General features: G+C 38.5%; 1 protein-coding gene across 1 annotated transcript in view; it reads right to left on the bottom strand.

Moving 5' to 3' along the window:
• The window catches only part of LOC107201059 (sodium channel protein type 5 subunit alpha-like), a 33,718-nt gene extending 23,802 nt beyond the window's left edge, over window positions 1-9,916 (bottom strand). Inside the window, exons 1-7 of the mRNA XM_033520148.1 lie at window positions 9,644-9,916; window positions 8,557-8,675; window positions 6,420-6,521; window positions 4,718-4,846; window positions 3,855-3,946; window positions 2,942-3,145; window positions 211-268 (exon numbers count right to left, since the gene is read on the bottom strand). Coding sequence (XP_033376039.1) covers window positions 211-268; window positions 2,942-3,145; window positions 3,855-3,946; window positions 4,718-4,846; window positions 6,420-6,521; window positions 8,557-8,675; window positions 9,644-9,898 — 959 coding nt within the window. The 5' untranslated portion in view covers window positions 9,899-9,916. The remainder of the gene's footprint in view (window positions 1-210; window positions 269-2,941; window positions 3,146-3,854; window positions 3,947-4,717; window positions 4,847-6,419; window positions 6,522-8,556; window positions 8,676-9,643) is intronic.
• Window positions 9,917-19,793: the final 9,877 nt, after the last annotated feature.

Here is a 19,793-nt window from a genome sequence, read left to right as displayed (position 1 = left end):
TTAGATCTGAATAAGCCAATTGCAAGTTCATATTTCATTCCCTACGAGACTTGAATTATCTGACTGTTTGTTATACTTTTTTTCTGTGTGCCTGTTTCTGCATTCAAGGAAAGCTTGGAATTTCTGCTTTTGTCTCACATGACTGAGCCAATAGAGGAGCACTGAGGCAGAGAAAACTTCCAAGGAAGAAATAATCTTAAGTGCACTCACCCAGCACCAGGACCACACAGCAAAATATCCACAGTACCATTTTTTATAGCAAAGTCATCTACTGAAAAACAGAAAAGAAAAATTAAACACAGAACACTTTCTAGCCTGAATCCTCTATCATTTGAGTAGTGATGAGTAACCAGTGACCTGTAAGAGCACAGGTTTCCTGTACTCACATTTAACTACAGCAGATTGCAGGATACCCTGGCCTCCCTTATAAACACTCATATGTGTATGCACAAATTTCACACTGAAGGCATTCCTTCAACTCAGAATTTTTAAAGATATTATTGCTTTGGCTACGTCTGCATAAAGGAAATGAAGAATTGGAAGACATAGGCTCAAACACAGTCCCAGAATCCCAGAGTGGTTTGGGTTGGAAGGGACTGTAAAAAACCCATCTCATCCCACCCCCTGCCATGGCCAGGGACACCTCCCACTATCCCAGGTTGCTCCAAGCCCTGTCCAGCCTGGCCTGGGGCACTTCCAGGGATCCAGGGGCAGCCACAGCTTCCCTGGGCACCCTGTGCTAGGGCCTCACTACTCTCTGAATAAAAAATTTCTCCCTAATATCTAATCTAAATGTTAAACCAATAAAATACTTGGTAACTATTGGTATGAACTATCAGAGATCTGTCCCGTAGCTATTGCCCCTCTCCAAGAATGTGTACAAACATTCCAGGAGTAGAACAGACCAGTTCTGTTTCCAATGAACAACAAAAAACAAATCCAGTTCTGAGAGGGAAGAAAGAATATTTGATTGTGTGAATATCCACCACTGCAGAGCCAAACATCAGCTCCTAACCCTGCTCAGCTGAGAAATGCAGATTTATCCATTAGGATGCTGGAGCTGTGCCCTTTTTGAACTCTTCCCCTATTTATCTTAGCATTAGTTACTCTGTTATCAGCAGAATCAAAGTAAAAGCTTTAGCTAATAGCTAATTATCTCCATTAAGATGTGGGCTTATTATCCCAGATGTAAGGGAGGTCTCATGTCCCCCTGGTGCTTCTCAAACCTCTCCTGTGCTCATCAGATAAGTCAGCATGACTCAGAGCCACCAGGAACCTTTGATATCAGCTCTGCCATACCCTGGAAATGCCCCATAAAGGAATAAATCCCTATTCCCTATAAATCCCTATATAAAGCCCTATATATAATCCCTGGGCTACTTTCCACTGAAATTTCCCTCAGCTCTGCTCTTGCAAACTGAAAAAAAAAGGTTTTTTAAGAAGCTTCAGTGACTGAATTTCAGAGAATCATAATAATATCTGTGGGAGATGGGAACTTCCCACAAAATTAGGAGGAAAGCAGTCTATATATATATATAAATATATGTATATAAATACAAATAAAATAAATATAGAATAAATATAAATATGAATATAAATATCTAAAGTAAATAAATATTAATATATATAAAAATAGCTTTAAAGGAAATTTGGTTTATAAGGCTGTACATCCTCAAACCTGTAAGAAAGTAATCTACCATGCATTAAACCTCTCTGGGCTCTCCTAGTCCTTTTGGCAAAGAATTTGAACAACACAAAGGTTGTGAAGCAACACAGATTTTATATTTCTTGAGTTCTGTTTTCTCCACACCATTTCATTTATACAGCTTCAATGTTCTGCATATACTAAAATATAGATCCTTTTACTTCTTGTTCTTCAGCACAGAAAACCAGCATTTTTAACACAACTTTGTCACATCCATGGTCTCTGCTACAGTGTTCTAGTAATTGATCTTTTCTTTTTTCAGGTTTTCTTTCAATTATGATTTTTACAGCATTCTGTACATGTAAATTTCTTGTTTCTTTTGTGTGGTCTTTTGGTAGGAATAAGAAAAAAAAAAGGTTTTTCTCAGAAAATTTTTCTACCCTTTTTTCCACTGGATTTTGAAGTTATTAAAGAAATCCTGTCTGAACAAATCTCCCACACAGAGTTTGGACAAACAGCAATTCTAGGTGACTTTTTATGTATTTTGAGAGTTCTTCTGGGAAAATTCTCTTCCTGTGCAACTGCTGCTGTGTCTGAACTCACTGGGAGAGATTTTCTTCAGTGATGAAGCTTTCTTCATATTCCTGGCACAGACATTGATTATTTTGTTTTTCCAGTTCTGGGGTTCTTTTCATGTATATTGAGGCTTCTCTTTTAACACAAGGCTTTGCTTTGCTATTCTGAATTGCATGTTATAGTTGTTCCTCCGAGAATGTTTTGATGAATTTTCAGATCTCTGCTCCATGGTTCCATCACCAGTATCAGCCAAAGTGTAAACATGAAACATATGTACTGTATATATCTTATATAAGACATAAAATAAGACACATTTGATGCCAGAAAGTAAGTAATTTGATTTTTCAACAAATTCTTCTGTTTTAAGTTCTCACTGAGCAGGAAAATGAAGATGCATGGGCTCTTCAGCCTGTAGTAAAAGGTGAACTTTGGGGAATTACAACAGAGAACGAGCTAATGCGTGTTTCTGTTATTGTCATGTCATTTGGGGAAACAGATCTGGATCTTACTGGAAAATTTGGGAGTGCTTTTTCTTATAATGAAGGGAAGGAGTGCATTCCTGGATGCCTGCAAGCTGCTCTGGCAATCAGAAGGCCATTATCAGGTAGTTACTCATCAAAATATCAATCAAAACATCAACATAATTCACAGCAGTGGTTATACATGTGTGCATAGGTGTCTGTAGCATCATCTAAAGAAGAGTGAAGGAGAAAAAGTTACCTGAATCATTAGCAAACTTTTCATAACTTTCCCATGTTTTATTACAAAACTCTGTAGTGTTCCTGATGCACTTTTGCCTGAGATTGCCCTTAAAAATCTGGAGGCCTATGAGGGCAAAAACACTCAGGCAGAAAACGGTCAGGATCATCACATCAGCAAGTTTCTTCACAGACTGGATAAGTGCCCCTACAATGATCTTGAGCCCTAAAAAGACAATGTGAAAAGGAAAAACAGGTTGAAAAACTGAGATTCAAATGCCATACTTGATTAGAGTTAAAGCAATATATAAAAGCCAAAGTATAAGAATTACAGGATAATATGTGGTAAATATATTTGCAATACTAATATATCTAGGATGTGAGATAAATATTTTTTTCCTACTTTCATTGATCCAACAGTTTTTAGGTGTTCTTTATACCCTGAAAAATATTCACTCAAAAATGATGAACCAGAGATAGTCTAGTTTTCTTTATCCATTAAATTAATAGGCATAATTCAAGTGATACTTCCAACACTGGTAATTTGTGAAGATAATATCCAGTCTGAACTCTCCTGGCATGGATTGATAATATAAGATCATTAGGGGTAAAGTTCCTTCAATACCCAGAATTATTTCTGTGGAACCATAACACTCACATCAGGCAAAAGAACATTCTGTAAAACTGAGATCATAAACTCTGGACAGTATCTTTAAAAGCATAATGAAAACAAACTATATTCAGTATTCTTTCTAACACTTGATTCATTCTGGCTGGGACAGATGAATTGAGACACTTTTTGTGTACACAAATTCAGATGTATCTGCTACTTGTGAAAGATACAGAGGAAAAAAAAAGGCAAAAAGAAACATTTTGAATGAAGAAAATAATGAGTTATAAGTAGCAGAAAATACTCAGCACATAAGATTTCTTACCTGGGACTACTGAAATGGTTTTTAAAGCTCTGAGAACCCTGAAAGTCCGGAGGGCTGACACACTCCCCAGGTCACTAAATGCTCCCACATACCTGTAAAGACCAGATGTGAAATACCAAGTGGTTGAGCAGAGTTAACAGGGCAGTTTTATACAGTGATCATTCTTGGATATCAATCTTTCCAAGTGCATTTTAAATATTAAAAAACTACACATCAAGGCTTTTTTCTGAAAGCTCATAAAATAAAAATTGATTTCTTAATTATTAGTTTCCATCTGAGGTGGCTCCTGGCTTGTGTACAGCTGCTTTTGTGTGAGCATCTTTAAACATAATTCATTTAAAATACAAAGGTACCACTCAAAATTATGAATTTACAAATGCTGGATGAGCTGGTTTGATCTCCTTTCTGTAGCTGCATTTAACCAGTACACAGAAGCTTGCTAATTAACAGAAAATTAGACTTTAGCTATGATTTTTGGGGATATAACCGTAATTTAATCTACTATCCTGGTGTCTATACCCATCACCCTAACTGCAAATTAATACTTTCATTCATGGGGTCACAAAGTCTGTTTTTATGCCCAGCTTTTACATTTCACCAGTATAAACACATCCATTCACATATATCCACCACTGGGAATATCTCGTCCTGCACATCCCTATTCCTTTCTTGAAAGATTAAAACATCATTGCAAAACAGTGAGTGCTAAACAAGGGGAAAACTCAATGTTCTAGACAGTTTCAGGTGCAATTAGGAGCCATGGGTTGGTTTTTAAACCACAGACAGCCTTTTGCACCACAGCAATGAGAAGTTCCAGGACAGAGTCGAGGCAGATAATCCACATTTCGTTTGTTCTCACTTACGCCATGACGATAACGGTGAAATCCAACCAGTTCCAGGGATCCCGAAGGAAAGTGAATTCATTTAGACAGAATCCTGTCGCCAATATTTTTATCAATGATTCAAAAGTGTAAATGCCAGTGAAAGTAAATCTAAGGAGGGGAGAAAAGAGTCAAAGGGAAAGAATGGTGTTAGCACCCAACTCAAGAGGCACAGACTATTTAATGTCTGGGCAGAAAGCTGAGACAATGCTGGACAGAACAGATTTCTGCTGGATTTCTGTGCATTCCAACAGTATCTGGTTCACACAGAGCTGGAGACAATAGCTGACTGCAATCTGGACGTGGCTATTAATGTGCAACCCATGAGACACTTTTTGGCGTTTGACATTTTGAATTTTTTTCCAAATTCTTTCATGTGAGTGCCCATAATCTCAGAAACACCAAATTCCCAGTTACTAGCTAAAATAAAGGTCCAAATTTCTATCTTCCTCCAGTTTCAAGCAGCCAAGTGAATGTGTGATGTTCTCTGTTATTTCCTTTGGGCACACGGCAACCATTTCTGTGCAGAATATTTAAAACACTTAGAGGAATACAAGAGTGGAGGGTTTTCAATTTAAGATGGCAATTATTCTTATTAATGGAAAATTATCAGTAAAAGCTCTTCTGGACTTAACTGAGTGCACTTATAATTTCAAGAAGGCAGCGACATCCCTACAGAATTCAAAAGGCTTTCATTTGGTAGTCAGCAAATGCACTAAGAAATTATATGGATGCAGTGCTTCCCTTTTTATTTGGAAAGAAGTATTCTGAAATTATTCTTGAAATGCATTTGAGTGGTAGTTGATGCCAACAGTAGATACAACTCTGTTACAGCCTTTAATTCTCTCATAGGTGGAGAAGAACCACAGCATCTTGTGGAGATGTGTATTTTAATACCATGCAGAGCTTTGTTCCTGCTTTTTTGGAAAGAGTTTGCCATTCCAAGTTGTTTCAGTGTCATTTAATGTGATATAATAATAATAAAAAAATTTGGAACTGTTTTTAATATTAAGTATTTGGGAATCTTCTCCTTTGTGTTAGGTGTCAGAATTATCAATATTCATATTCTAGCATTTTTGCCAAAGTGAAAAAGTGACAGCTGAAATAGTCTCTAAAAAAAAAACCAAAACAAACCAACAACCCATGGCATTATACATTTCAAGAATGACTACAAAATATGGATTTATTGTGATTTAACATTGCAGCACTGAGGATAAAATATTTACATTCTAACAGCACTCTGCAGGCCAAGTGCTTCTGACAGAACATTTTATTAGAGCAAAACTCATCATTTCAGTATAATTAACCAGAATTTTGAAAGACAGCAATTAACTCCCATGTGCTCAATCAGCATCAGTAACAACAGGAAATGCATCCTGATACAGAGCAAATAATTGAGTAACTTCAGAAAGTTGGAAAACTGGAGCAACAGAACAGACATGAAGCCAGTTCAACAGTGGAATTTAATCTACACTTACTCTCTCCTATAACACCAAAATTATTGTATATATTGTGTTTCAAGACAAAACTATTTCCTCAAATAAAAACTAAATTAAAAAAACTCCCTTAAGACAAGCAACTTTCCTTTTAAATCTCCCACAAACGATCTCAAGTGAAAGTGTCAAGTCTCAATAACTCAATAAAACTACATAAATAAAAAATATACATACCCACAGATACTTACTCAACATAGGTGTTCCACGAAGATGAAGATTTAGATGACTCAGACAGAGCCATGAATACACAATTAGTTATAATGGTGCACATGATAAACCAGGTGAACAATGTAAGTCATGGGAGTGAAGGCAAAGAATACAACATGGATTCAGAAATGTAACTAAATATTGCATCAGTCACTGGCATATTTTCTGGCTTTTTGTTTAAAGCACATGTATGAAGAGCATGCACAGGTATTTACTGATTTTGAGCCATGTTGGATGACAACACACTACTGCTGTTATTCACAGACTTCTGTATTGATTACAGATCTGCTTCTCTAAGCATTTCCAGCCTGGAAAAAGGACCCTCAACCTCTCTAGGATTGCATGGAAGGATGCAATTGCAGTTTCATTTTAAGGCATACAAGTTAAACACTTGCTTAGATCACACAGGTGGAGCCCAAACCTGCCTCTGACCTGGCAAAGCTCTTCTCTTCCAAAGGACAGCACGAAATCTGACAGGGTGATTGCAGCAGTCTCAAACAACTCTAGGTCATAGAACCATAAGATATACTGAGTTTGAAGGGACCCACCAGGATCATCAAGGCCATCTCCTGGCCCTTTTCAGGACACCCCAAGAGTCACACCTTGTGTTTGAGAGCATTGTTTCAGTGCTTCTTGAACTCTGTCAGGCTGGTGCTGTGAGTCTGTTCAGTGGGAGTCTGTTCAGTGCCCAACCACCCCTGGGTGAAGAACCTTTTCCTGATATCCAGCCTAAACCTCCCCTGGCTTGGCTTCAGCTGTTTCCTTGAGTCCTGTCACTGGTCACTACAGCAAAGAGATCAGGGCTGCCCCTCCACTGCTCCTCACAAGGAAGATGGAGACCACAATGAGTCTCCCCTGTCTCCTCCAGGCTGAACACACCAGGTGCCCTCAGCTGCTCCTCATCTTGCTTCCCCTCCAGACCACCCACCATCCTCATAGCCCTGCTTTGGATGCTCTCTAATAGATTAATGGGGTTTTTATAATGTGATGCCTACGTTTAATCAGCCCCAGGGGTTTTCCAGGTGCCATCTGCTGGCCCAGAGAACAGGAGCTAGAGCAGCTACCTCATACTTTAACACCCAAGCTCAAGCACATGATTCTGGAGCTGGATCTCATACCTTGTTGTACCACACGTGGGTAATCCATAGGGTAGAAGACTATGGGAAGACATCTATCTTTGCCACTGTCCATCCTCTCCATCCCCACAAAAAATATAATTCCTGGCTTTAACTCTAGGCCTGGTCCAGCTGTCGAAGGAGCTGGGCCACTCACGTGGACATGCCAATGTCAGCCAACTTCTGCCCAAAGAAAGCCCCAGATGAGAGGCATGGCTCTTCCAGGGATGTCTGCACACTGCTGTGATGACAACCTCGAGTCACTGAAGTTACCTCACACCACAGAGCCAGCAGATGGCTGGAAATCTGAAATCCACACAGGGACATCACAGACTCCACTCTGGGTCTGATTGCCCAAGCTCAGGTGTCCTTCTCCAGTGCCAAACTGGAACAATACACTTGTGATTCCCAGCCACTAAATTTGATATATGAGGTGGGATATTACCTTTATATTCCCAAGGCATTCCCTGCAACAACATTTCCGGAAATATTTCCTTTCATATACCACATGTACACTTTTTGAATCTTATTTCCCAAAGAAACTGTTTGCATGGGTTTTTTCTATGTGTTTTCCTGTGTGTGCTTGCCTATTTCAGTCTTTTCTCTCAAAACTGGCCAATGGTTGATTAGATTTGGCATGTGAGTTGAATTTAATTCCCACATTTGGGTAAGCAGAAGATGAAAAAGAGGATGGAGAACTTATCAATCCTCTCCCTGGGAGAGGCTTCAGAATGAGATACTTGTTTATGGCACGTGAGGAAATCAATATCAGAGCTCAAAACAAAAAATCTGTATAAAATGGGGCTAAATAAGCCAAATACTCACAAAATTTATTTCTAAATTTCACAAAAGCACCAAAACACTAATAATATCTAAAGCGATTCACAACTAGAATCTGTAGTGAGGAAAAGACCAGATTAACTCAATGCTCTAAAATACAAAAACACAGGATTTTTCAGGGTTTTATAATCAAAAAGAGTGAATAAAGCTGATAAAAGGATATGAATGCACTAAAATTTTAATTGCTTTTCTTCGTATTGGATGGAAGGGACTGAAGATCCACAGGGCACGTGTAGCAGTAAATCTGTAGATTGTTTTCTGCTTGTTTAGCACTATGAAAACCTTTTAAAAATAAATAAACAAGAATTTGTCAGAAAATGAACAGAGAACATATTTTTGTGCTATATCCTGTGGTGTCAGTCATGAGCAAGAGCTAGAATTTCACTTTAGTCTGTATAAATTTGTTATCCATCAGAAGCTTTAACTGTCAGGCAGCAAAATATTCCTTAGCACAAACTTCTTTTTTCAGCCTTGTGATTTGCAAGGAGCTGTGCACAGGTCTAATCTTTCTTCTGAACATTCTCTTAAAATAGAATGAGCCCCTTAATGAGTCAAGATATACAAGAGGTGCAAGGAAGAATTGCAGCCTTCTCATTATTTGCTATTTTTGACAGTGATCTTCTAGCTCTTGGATAGTAGGAATTAGTTCAGTGTTTAACCTGCTCTCAAGTGAAAAGTTTATTTCCCAATGGATTCGCTTCCATTTCTCTGTTTGTTATTGAAAATCATATTCTTCAATATGTCACAACTGGAATATGGAGATTGAGTCAGGAGGTTGTAAGGATTCATCAGCATTGTTTTAAAATAATTTTTATTTTAAGTATCATTTATTTTGTGTGTAAGTGGAACAAAAGCATTGAGATGGAGTGAAACACATTGTTCAAAACTATGGAATTTATGAAAATATACAAAATTATGTACAAAATGTACAAAATTACTATAACTTCTAATTATTATAATTTCTCTCAACCCCCTCCCTTTTCTCCCTTTATCCAGTTTATTTTTTCTGCTTCTATTCTGATTCAAATGTTATTTGATTTCATATTATTTCATTCTTAAAAATGAAAGTTAAGCTTTTTCTAAAAAATATTACAGTGCATCATTCAGCTGTTTAACCTAGAAAGGGACGAGGGTTTTATAAAGAAATGTAAGCAAAACTCTGATAGATTGCCCATGGAAAATTTTGGTGATACAATAAATTAAATTAAATTAATTAAAAATAATATCCAAGTATCTTGGTTGGCTCTGACCTTATGATCTTTGTAGTACGGGTCGAGATCCTCCAGTGGTTCCCCAATGAGCTCTGGAGGAGGATTTCCATATAGAGCTGGCAACTTCTGGAAAGCTTTTAGGTCAAGCTGAGGACGTGATTTCTCCTTAGGTTTCTGCTCTGTAGCATTTCTTTTACAAATCTTTTTGGCAGCAATTCTCTTTTTGATGGCTGCCAAGGATTCCTGAGTGAACCTACGGAAGTTGTTGGTACCAGGTAGCAAGAATTCAGCCATTTTTCATCCTTCTCTTCCTGTCACTAATTCTGTCCAAACAATAGAAACAAGTAGAAAGGAAGTCAAGTAACTGCAAAACAGGGAGGTTATGGAAATGAAATAACTATTTGTCCATGCATGGCTAACAACATCAACTTTCTAAACCATCAGCTTCTACAAAGAAGAAAAAAAATAAGAAAATATAATATGATATATATGATAAATACCCTTTTCACTGAGTCTTCTCAGTATTTTTTCTAATTATGTGTGCAGATAGGATGTGAGCAAACCTCTATAAACTTAAGAGTGTATTTGGAGCACCTCACTTAAGATAAACATTATCCTAAATGCTCTTGAGCTACTCAGAAAAAAAGCCCAACTCTTCTGGTTGAGTCCAATATTTGGAAAAGGGACAGTAAAATCCATCAAACTGCACCATCAAACGTGTGGAAGCTGTCAGCAACAGGAGGATAGTAAATTCAGGTATTGAATTTACTAATGTAGATGGGGATACTCAGATGGAAAGTCCATCCTGGTGGAGCCAGCACAGGAATGAGCAGCATCCAGGAGGATTTAATTTGTCACCCACAGAGTCAGTACTGACTGACATGGAGCACAGAAATGCTTGATCTGACAAAGTTTATCTTTTATGCCTTCCTCTCTGAACAAAAACGAGAGAATAGACTAGAAAAAAAAACCACTTTGCTTTTTTGATTAAGAAATCTGGCCAGGTTTTGGATAGAAGCCATTCACTAAACACAACCTGAGTGCTGGCTCTGCAAGGAAATTTCTCTAAAATATTTTCTTTGATTATGACCTCTGGGAAGACACTGTTAATTCAGTAAAGGTTCAGGGATTAGCCCCACCTGCACACTGTGCAATGATCCCACCTGGCTGAGGGCTCTCCCTGGGGTGGGTCAGTGCTGAGCAGGCGCAGGTGAAGATCACTTTAGAGATACAGTCAGGTTTCTTTCATTCAGTTTTTTCATTTAGAAGCTCCCACCACCCCTTCAAGTATGCTTCAAATTTGACTCCAAAACTGCAATGAGAGCTTAATCTTGGCATTTCAATCCTCCTGCCTGAACATCTGTTCTTCCACCTTTCCTTTCCTGTTGTTCAGGAAAACACAGCCTGAACCAAGCAGCTTTGTTTTACTTTGTAAACAATTTTTTCTGCCTGTATCTTCCCCAGCCACGCAATGCCTTTTCATTTCTCCCCAGACACAACATGATTTCAGCTGACCTCACATTGCTGAGCTGTAGGAAACCACTGCTGTGAGAACAACAGCTGGAGGCCAGTGACAAACTAACTGCAGTGAAATTGTTCCATTTTTGCAGTCTGCCTGCCTCTCCCATTAAAGCAGCACACGAAATTATGCATATGAGAAATAACCCTTCCTCCCAGCACAAATTAGCATCATTTCTGGAAGAGAAATAGGACAGTCAGGCAAGAATACTCATTATTCTCTACTTTTCAGTATCAGGTTAATCTGGAAGCTGTGTGTGATATTACAGCAAAAACAAAAAATACAACATCACCTTGCAAGATTTCAAGCCTTCATTTGGACATGAAGGTGGTGTTTGTTTTGTTGATGTTCAGTGTAATTTAGATGTTGGGGTATCAGTAGGAGCTGTGAATGATGCATGAAAAGATGCAATTTCTGTGCAATGCGTGGAGGGAATACAATAATTACTTCATTAGGCTTTGTGCCAAGTTTTCCAAACATACCCATCCCTCCACTTCTATATAAGTTTACCTGACCTCAAAAGTTCCCCATTAAAATTCTGTGTTGCAGATTTCATTGTGGTTTTATGTCTTCCCTTCCATGAAACCATCTTGTGACCTTCCAGAAAAGAAACTTTGATTCTCACACCATTTTCACTCAAGACTATTCCAGGACAGAGAAGATTCCAGGAAAACAAGAGGTTTCTGGCTAAAGCCAAGGATGTGGAATTAGAAGGAATCACAAGGGCACAAAAAGCCTGGAGTCCTTTGCCAGAGCTGGAGAGCAGGCAGGGATATCTTTCCTGGTGGTTTTATAAATTGCTTCAAACAATTATGGAAAAATTAATTTTTCAAACATGAAGGGAAGGAAATCAAGCCCTGAGCTGGTTGTCTCACATGAGCAGCAAAATTTCCATGAGAACAGCTGCGAGCCATGGAGAAAAGGCTAAAACTACACTTTTCATCCATGGGCAATTCTGAGCTAATCAGCCTAATGCTGAATAAAATCCAACAATTATTAGAAATTGAGGAATTGGGGAAAAAATGTCCCTGATTCATTCAAGTGTCTAAAAAGATCCCCAAAATAATTTCTGTTACTCATAGTCTCAGGGAGGGTAGCACACAAAAGACAGTTGAGATGTATTTAGTTTTTATGTGACCAGGTATCAATGGAGCAATTTGACCTAAAGAAGAAAAAAAATGTTAATGGAAAACCATTTTCCCCCATTTATGTCACAGAAGAAACAAAGTGCCATTTTGGCCTTTTCTCAAGACTACCTACAAAACAGTGTGATATTTAATACCTCTTGAAAATTTAAATTTTTCTTATCATTGGGATTCCTGAAGACCAAACACCGACAATGAACTCACTGTGACCAAAGAATAATTATTTAAATTAAAAACCACAAATAAATGGACAAAAAAGCATTTATTATTTGTTCTATCAGCTGTCAACATACTTTCTATGAATTATTTCTCAAATTCCAAAATGTGCAGCTGGATATATTTCCAAAGTAAGGATACCTTCTTCCAAATGTGTTTTCCTCTTTAGGAATATTCATTGTGAAGAGACCAAGAAACAAGGTTATTGTCAAAGATATTTTTCTCCTCTTATTGCTATAACAATTACCCCAATTCAATCCCAGTTAATGAATGAAATTGCTCTCAATTATTTGTTTTTATGTCTTTGTCATCTGTAATAAAAAAAGGTGAAAAAGTTGACTATTCCTGTGTTCAGCATGACCAAAGTAATTGGTGTCATCAGAATGGCCAGGATTACCTTGTTTATTTTTCTTTCTTTCTTTCTTTAGCTTGGAAGATTGTTACTGTGCTTCACTTGGGCTGTGTTGCATCTTTCTACACCTGAATTTCCAGAGGAGAAGTCAATTTTTTCTAGAAGTGAATAAAAAAAGATGTAATAGCAGATCAAAGTTTCTGTAGAACTGTTCTACTCTTTCCCCAAAAACGTTTCTGTGTTTTGAGGCAGATGATTTAATCAAACCAAACTGACATTTTCTCAATGGTTCATAAGTTACATATTAAAACAACACTTGTGTATAACACATGTAACTTTTTAATCAGAGAATAATTTGTGTTGAAAGAGGACATAAAAGGTTCCTCAAAATGGATAAGTCATGAGGTCAGGGCTTTACTCAGACAAATCTCCAGGAACAGACCCAGCACAACCTCTCTGAGTAACCTGATCCAACATTTGACTGTCTCAACCCATTTGGATCCCCCTTGTTTTAATTTATGCCTCTTGCCTTCCCACTATACAAAACTGTCACAATTAAAAAAAAAAAAAAAAGAAAGAAAATATTGCATTCATAAAATAATTGAATGGTTTGGGTTGGAAGGGATCCTTAAGATCATCCAGTTCCAATCTGCCTGTCTTGGGGAGATGCCCTTCCACTATTCCGGGCTGCTCTAAGCCTTGTCCAACCCGGCCTGGGACACTCCCAGGATCCAGGGGCAGCCACAGCTTCTCTGGGCACCCTGCCAGGGCCTCCCCACTCTCTGAATAAAGAATTTCTCCTTAATATCCAGTTTAAATTTCCCCTCTTTCAGTTTAAATTCAAATCCATTGTCCTATGACTTGATTCCCTTGTCTAATGTCCTTCTCCAGCTCTCCTGGAGCCCCTTTAGACACTGGAAGGGGCTCACTAAGTTCTCCCTGGAGCTTTTACTCCTCCAGGCTGAACAGCCTCAGCTCCATTAGTCTGTCTTTTATTTGAAAGGTAAAAGGCACCCCCAAAATGCCTCTCCATAAGGAGAGCACATATTACCCCTTCTGCAGCCCATTCAGCTCCTTCCTCTATTGCAGCCTACAAGGAACATCTCCAGGTCTGATTATCACCACCCTGTGCAGCTCTACTGAGATTGCCAAGGAAGGCAGACCCCTCCTTGCAATCAACAAGATTGTGAATTGAGAGCAGCTAATGATGACTTAACACAGAGATTAACACAGACACATGAAGAGTATAAAAAAAAAAACAGCAATAGATTTTTATCACTAGTGTGAGATAAATCCCCACTCTTCAAACTGGGATTTACAGTTTACTGTTCTCAGGGCTGGAGAATGAAGGTAGCAAACAGTGTGGAGATTCACAAAATAATTCACCTGATAAAGCCATTTAGCATTCTTCCAGAAAGCCCCTCTGGGTGGGACTCATTTCACCTCAGTGAAGACATCTTGGAGTTACAAGGCTACACCTCCACAAGCTCCTGCTGCCTGCTGACACCCCTTTTCACATTTGTTTCAGAAAAGAAATGTCAGTTGACTACAACTGACGACCTGAGATGTCTCAAGTGAGATAAATTCAACTCTTTGCATCCATTACACCTACTCCTGTCACTGCCCCTACTAATGGACAGCTGCTAAACTTCCAAAGATTGGTGATTGTACAGTCAGTGGTGGAACTGGGAAACATCATTAGTCACCAGCAGACTGTGAACACATAAAAATTCTATGATTGCTTAATATTGAATTGTCTCATTAATGACTACTTCCAGCACAAGCCTTCTCAGCAATTAGTGAAGCGTTAAGTCACATTTTCTTTTGCCTGGTAAGGGGGCACTAATTTTCAGCTACTTTGCAATCATAAATAATTTAAATCTGTGCAGAGATCACTTTCTGTAAGTGCTTGAGCAGTCAATTGACAAGTTGTCAAATGGCCAGTTGTGAGCACTGAGGAAGCACAAGAGTCCCTGTGGCAGCACAGGAGTGAACCTGAGAGAAAAGAGCTGAAATGCTGTTAATGACCACAGATGAGTCCTTTGCTGCAGGAGTTGGGATGAGTTAGGTGTAATCACCTGGTTATTAACATCAGCCCATGAACTTTAACTGGTAGCTTTGGTGTCCCCAAGGAAATAGCCAAGGCATGGAAACAACCTGTTGGTCATCAAGAAGCACAAAACCCTCCAAAAGTGACTAGAACAAGATTGTAAAAGCCAACAGCAAATGTGACTGTGTCATTTCAACTGAGTCATCATCATCCAGGCATTCCCTGCCCATCCCTGTCTCTAAGGATAATGGGTGTAACCAGAAGACAAGGAAAGCTTGGTTGGAAAGTCCATGATCCAACAACAGGATCCAGAATTGTCTCTTCAACCTCTGAGGAGCCCAGGGAGTGGAGAAGACTCCAAGAAACCCCCACAGATCAGGACTTTGGTTGGTTATAAGTTAACTTATAAAATTGCATATATTTGTAGTTAAAATGTGGTAATATCTCAATCCACTGATGCTCCACACTGTGGCTTTTTATGGTGGCAATTTCACAAAGAATTGAAATAATATTCTCTTTCCTCTGCTGTTATCAAGGAAACTGGTCAGATGCTGGTGAGATGACAGGGAAATTAACCTCAGGTATGAGGTTTCACAAAACAAACAAAACAGGTCAGGACCCAGCCCTCTCCTAACCCGAATAAGAAATTGAATTTATCTTGATTTAGAAGTGCCATACCAAGAAATATCAGCAGGTCTGAGGGCAGATTTAAGACTTGTGGCCAGACAATGTGAATCACTCATTTTCATCACTCTGAAGTGGGGAAGGGGAGGAGGAAAAGGAGAAGGGGAAAGGGAAATTCATTCATTTCACCAAACTTGGCAGGCAGCGTCCTGCCCGAGGGCGACAGTGGAAGGAAGGAGAACGTGCTGCAGGTTACACTTGGCTGCCAGGAAAGGGACAAGCTGTGATTTTTAACCATATATTTTCTACAGTGCTGTTCTGAAAATCTTCAGATTTTATGTATATTCAAGCTTTGAAGCAAACAGGGGGAATCAGAGTTGTCTTTGCCACTAAGGAATGAGAGCTGTGCTCTCGCTGCCTCTAATATCCGAGAACTTAAGGACATCTATGTAGGAATTGCTGCAGTTGTTAACTTGGGGGTTTTTGCATTTGAGATTTAGGTTTTTAAAGGTCAGGCTGGCAATATGTCAGATTTTTTTACTGTCCACATGTAAGTAGTGTTTCAAAATTGTTTATAGTGATTAAGGGTTCTATAAATTTATAACTCATATTAACTTGATTACAACAAACAAAAGCTGTAGAAAATCATGGTTTGGATTTTGGACTGTTATCATTAAGAGAAAGTACTAAATGCACCAAAAGTATCACAGACTTGACATTTTGTCATTCTGAAGATTCATTGTGTACATTTTGATGCAGAAAGGTCTTTCAGAAGCTAAATATAAGGAGAATAAAACTTATAACAAAATGCAAGAGAAATAGTTCTCCCAAGACCATAACAAAATTCAGCTGGCCCGTGAAAGAAAACCTGAAAGAAAACCCCTCATTTGTCACTAAAACAGTGAAAAAAACCTCTAATAACTATACATTTTGAAAGAAAAAAAAATTAACTTGATTGTACAAATTAATTTAACTTGGATTGCCAGAGGTTTACAATTCCATAATTTAAGGAAATTTTCAAATTACATGGTCTTTTGTCTGACACAGTTTTCCAAATATGTTAGAGTGTATCTAATCAGAACTTAGTTCTGAACAGACCATTTGCATTGGGTATGTCATTTAATAGTGTCACTTAAAAAGAACATACATAATGCCATTAGGCTCCTCACTTTTCTTTATTAAGTTCACTATTTGCCCTTTTCAAAATTGGAAAACTCAAATATCAAAAAACTTTTTTGTGGATATGGAGAATAATCTCAGATCAATTCAAGTAATTATACAGAAACCCAAAATGTAGTAAAACAAAAAAATTACAACCTTTGAGACATGCAAAAGGAGCAGCACCTGTACCACAGGAGGATTCACCCAAGCATCTAGTTTTCTCAGGTTTCAGTTTTTAGTTTATTTTTCCCCACAGTTTATCATGATAAAAGCATCCACCAGGGACAGTACAGCATATTCCACAAATTAAGCAGATGTAATTCTGCCTTATTCACACACACACCAAAAAAATCTATTTAAAATAAGATCCATTCTTAAGTCTAAAAACCCAAATGTTAGTCTGTACCAGAACAATATTACCAAGCATAAAGCAATGTAAGAAAGACTAATGTCATAAAACTTAAGGTTATTGATTTTTTTCTGTCTTTGCTTTGAAATAAATATAATAACTAGAAAATCTGAAGTTTGTAGATAAAGTAGATATATCTGCAATTTTCATGCTTGGAAAAAAAACTTCCTTATATGTCTATTCACTTCTCTAGGATTCTATTTTTTGACCCTAGTTAACTTCAGCAAAATAACAAGTCAAAAACACTGGGGAAGCTCTTGTGCAAAGGAATAAATAAATACTCACTCCTCCCCACTTCCACTTTTTTCATGCCATTCAGGAAGAAAAATTTGCTGCTCAGGTTTTTTAATGATTTCTAGGCAAATAAAAGGTCACTGAATCCTATAGAAGACTCTACCACAAACCACCTTTTTTTTTTTTTTTCTAAGAAGAGAAAGTGCAGTAAACCACAGGACTTACGTTATTTTCCATCCCTCTAAGTGAAGGTTCAAGGAGTCACTTCTTTCTGTGCAAGAGAAGCATTATCTCAGCCCAGTTGTCCCCCAAGAAATAGTTGGAAAAACCTCCTCACTGCCTTTATCATCTCTGTGTCCCCTTCCAGCGATCCCTCAGCACTCTGGAGATGCTGTTCCTCCAGGAACTGTGCTATTTGTACAGGGGGGTGTTGAGGGAGGTGTCTGTGTGAGCCATGGAAGGAGCTGAAGTGATTACACAGGATCTCCTGGGAAAGGCAGAAACCTCAGCTGGGGAGGCTCCAAGCTGAGCATTTCTCCGTGATCTTGTTTCATCCCTGGATTTCCGAGAGTCTTTCGCAGAAAATCGGGAGTGAAGCTGCGCCATGCGGATGGGGAACACGGAGGAAAATGTGTCTGTCAGCCTCACAGTGGGAGATGGCTGCACTCTAACAATTATCTATAAAAGGCCTTGGCCTTTATATTTTCTTTGATTATCTCAGTTTCAATTCTCTGCTAAAGTACAGTCCAAAAAAAGCCAAGGATGGATTTATAAAGTGAACTAAAAAACTAAGGCTGGAGCTGAGTGGAAGGATAGAAAACTGGTGGCTGTTACCTCTCTGTGTCTCTGTGTGTAAATTTATGTGTGTGTGCATGAACAGGCATGTAAATATAAGTTAAATGTCAGTGTATATGTAAGATTCATATAAATGGGCTGTTCAGGGTATATATGGCTGTTCATCCTGGGAAAAGCAGGCTCCAGGGAGATTCAGAGCCTCTCCCAGTGCCCAAAGGGAGCTGGAGAGGGACTTGGGGCAAGGGGAAATGGCTTCACACCGAGAAGGGGCAGGGTTCTGTGAGACATTAGGATGAAATTCTTTACTGTGAGGATGAAAAGGAGCAGATTATCCAGAGAAGCTGTGGCTGCCCCATCCCTGGAAGTGTTTGAGGCCAGCTGGATGGAGCTCTGAGCAGCCTGGACTAGTGCAAGGCATCCCTCCCTGCCCATGGCAGGGGCTTGGAACTGAGTAATGTCTAAGGTCCCTTCCAACCCAAACCATTCCATCATTCTGAGATTCATATTAATTTTATACAGATGATGATATAAACAAGCAGTAGCTCAGCAGCCTGGGAGAATTCACTCACTCCTGAGACCTGCAGCTCCTCCCTGGCTGAAACCACTGTTGGGGAGTGTTATAGATACATATCATATTATTGGCTTTTTGCAAATATTATAATGGATGTTATATGTATAAGATTAGAAAATTTAGCTGTATTAATATTGTTTCCTTTATTTCTGTTATTAATGAAACAGAAATCGTGGTGTAATACATATATGTTAAGCTATGGTATAGCATTAAAACAAAAAGTACTTTTGTTTGTATAACCCAAAAACTAAATAAGATAGCTAGAGACTCCCTGCATTTGTAAACTTATCCAGATGAAGACAGCAGTGACCAGAATTCTGGGGGAAGAATTTATTTCATTTCTGTTATCAGAGAATGTAAATCTCAGTGGCACCAAGAAGAATGATCTGTTGGGAAGGGGGCAAGAGAAAACTAAACAGAAGAACACCAAAGATCCTAAGAAGAATGTATGAATATGTATGAGAATTTATGGATATGTAGTAGGGTTCTGTTTTTAAGGTACAATTCTTTGTTAGTAAGGTGTGCTCTCTTGGTTGAATGCAGAGACACCCTGCTGTAGCTGTATACTTTACTTCATTTTTATCTCATAATTGTCTTTTTATTAAACTTTTAAATTTATTCTATAAAAAATATGTGAACCTCGTTTTTCACAGTAGGATGGGAGAAATCTTTGTCTTTTCTGCTGTGTCTGCACTCCTAGAAAAATGGGACAGGGCTCATTCCCTGCCCTGAAACTAAACTGCATATTGAAACTAAATAGCATAGTAAACTTCTGCCCATGAAACTATGTTTTCTTATCCTTGAAAAACAGAGAAGGAAAGAAGAGCCCACCTAAGGAGGAACTCTTGCAATTTCAGAGGATCCTTCCTCCCCTGCAGGGGAACCAGGCTTTCTCTTGTTTCTCCAATTCGTATAATCTCTTGTTCCCTCCAAGCTATCTGTCTGTCATAGGTTCAAAACAGCTTTTAAACCACCTGACATTAATTTTATTGAGTGTGAGCTTTTTGAAGCTTAGGTATCAATGAAGGTGGGTAAAGTTCACCTCCTTTGTACAAATATCTGCACCTTCCATTCATAGGAAAGGACAATAATAAGGGTAGATTTTAAGATATA

Source organism: Parus major, chromosome 2 (genome assembly GCF_001522545.3).
Source record: "Parus major isolate Abel chromosome 2, Parus_major1.1, whole genome shotgun sequence".
NCBI classification, from domain to species: domain Eukaryota; kingdom Metazoa; phylum Chordata; class Aves; order Passeriformes; family Paridae; genus Parus; species Parus major.
This window is presented reverse-complemented; position numbering and strand designations above follow the sequence as displayed.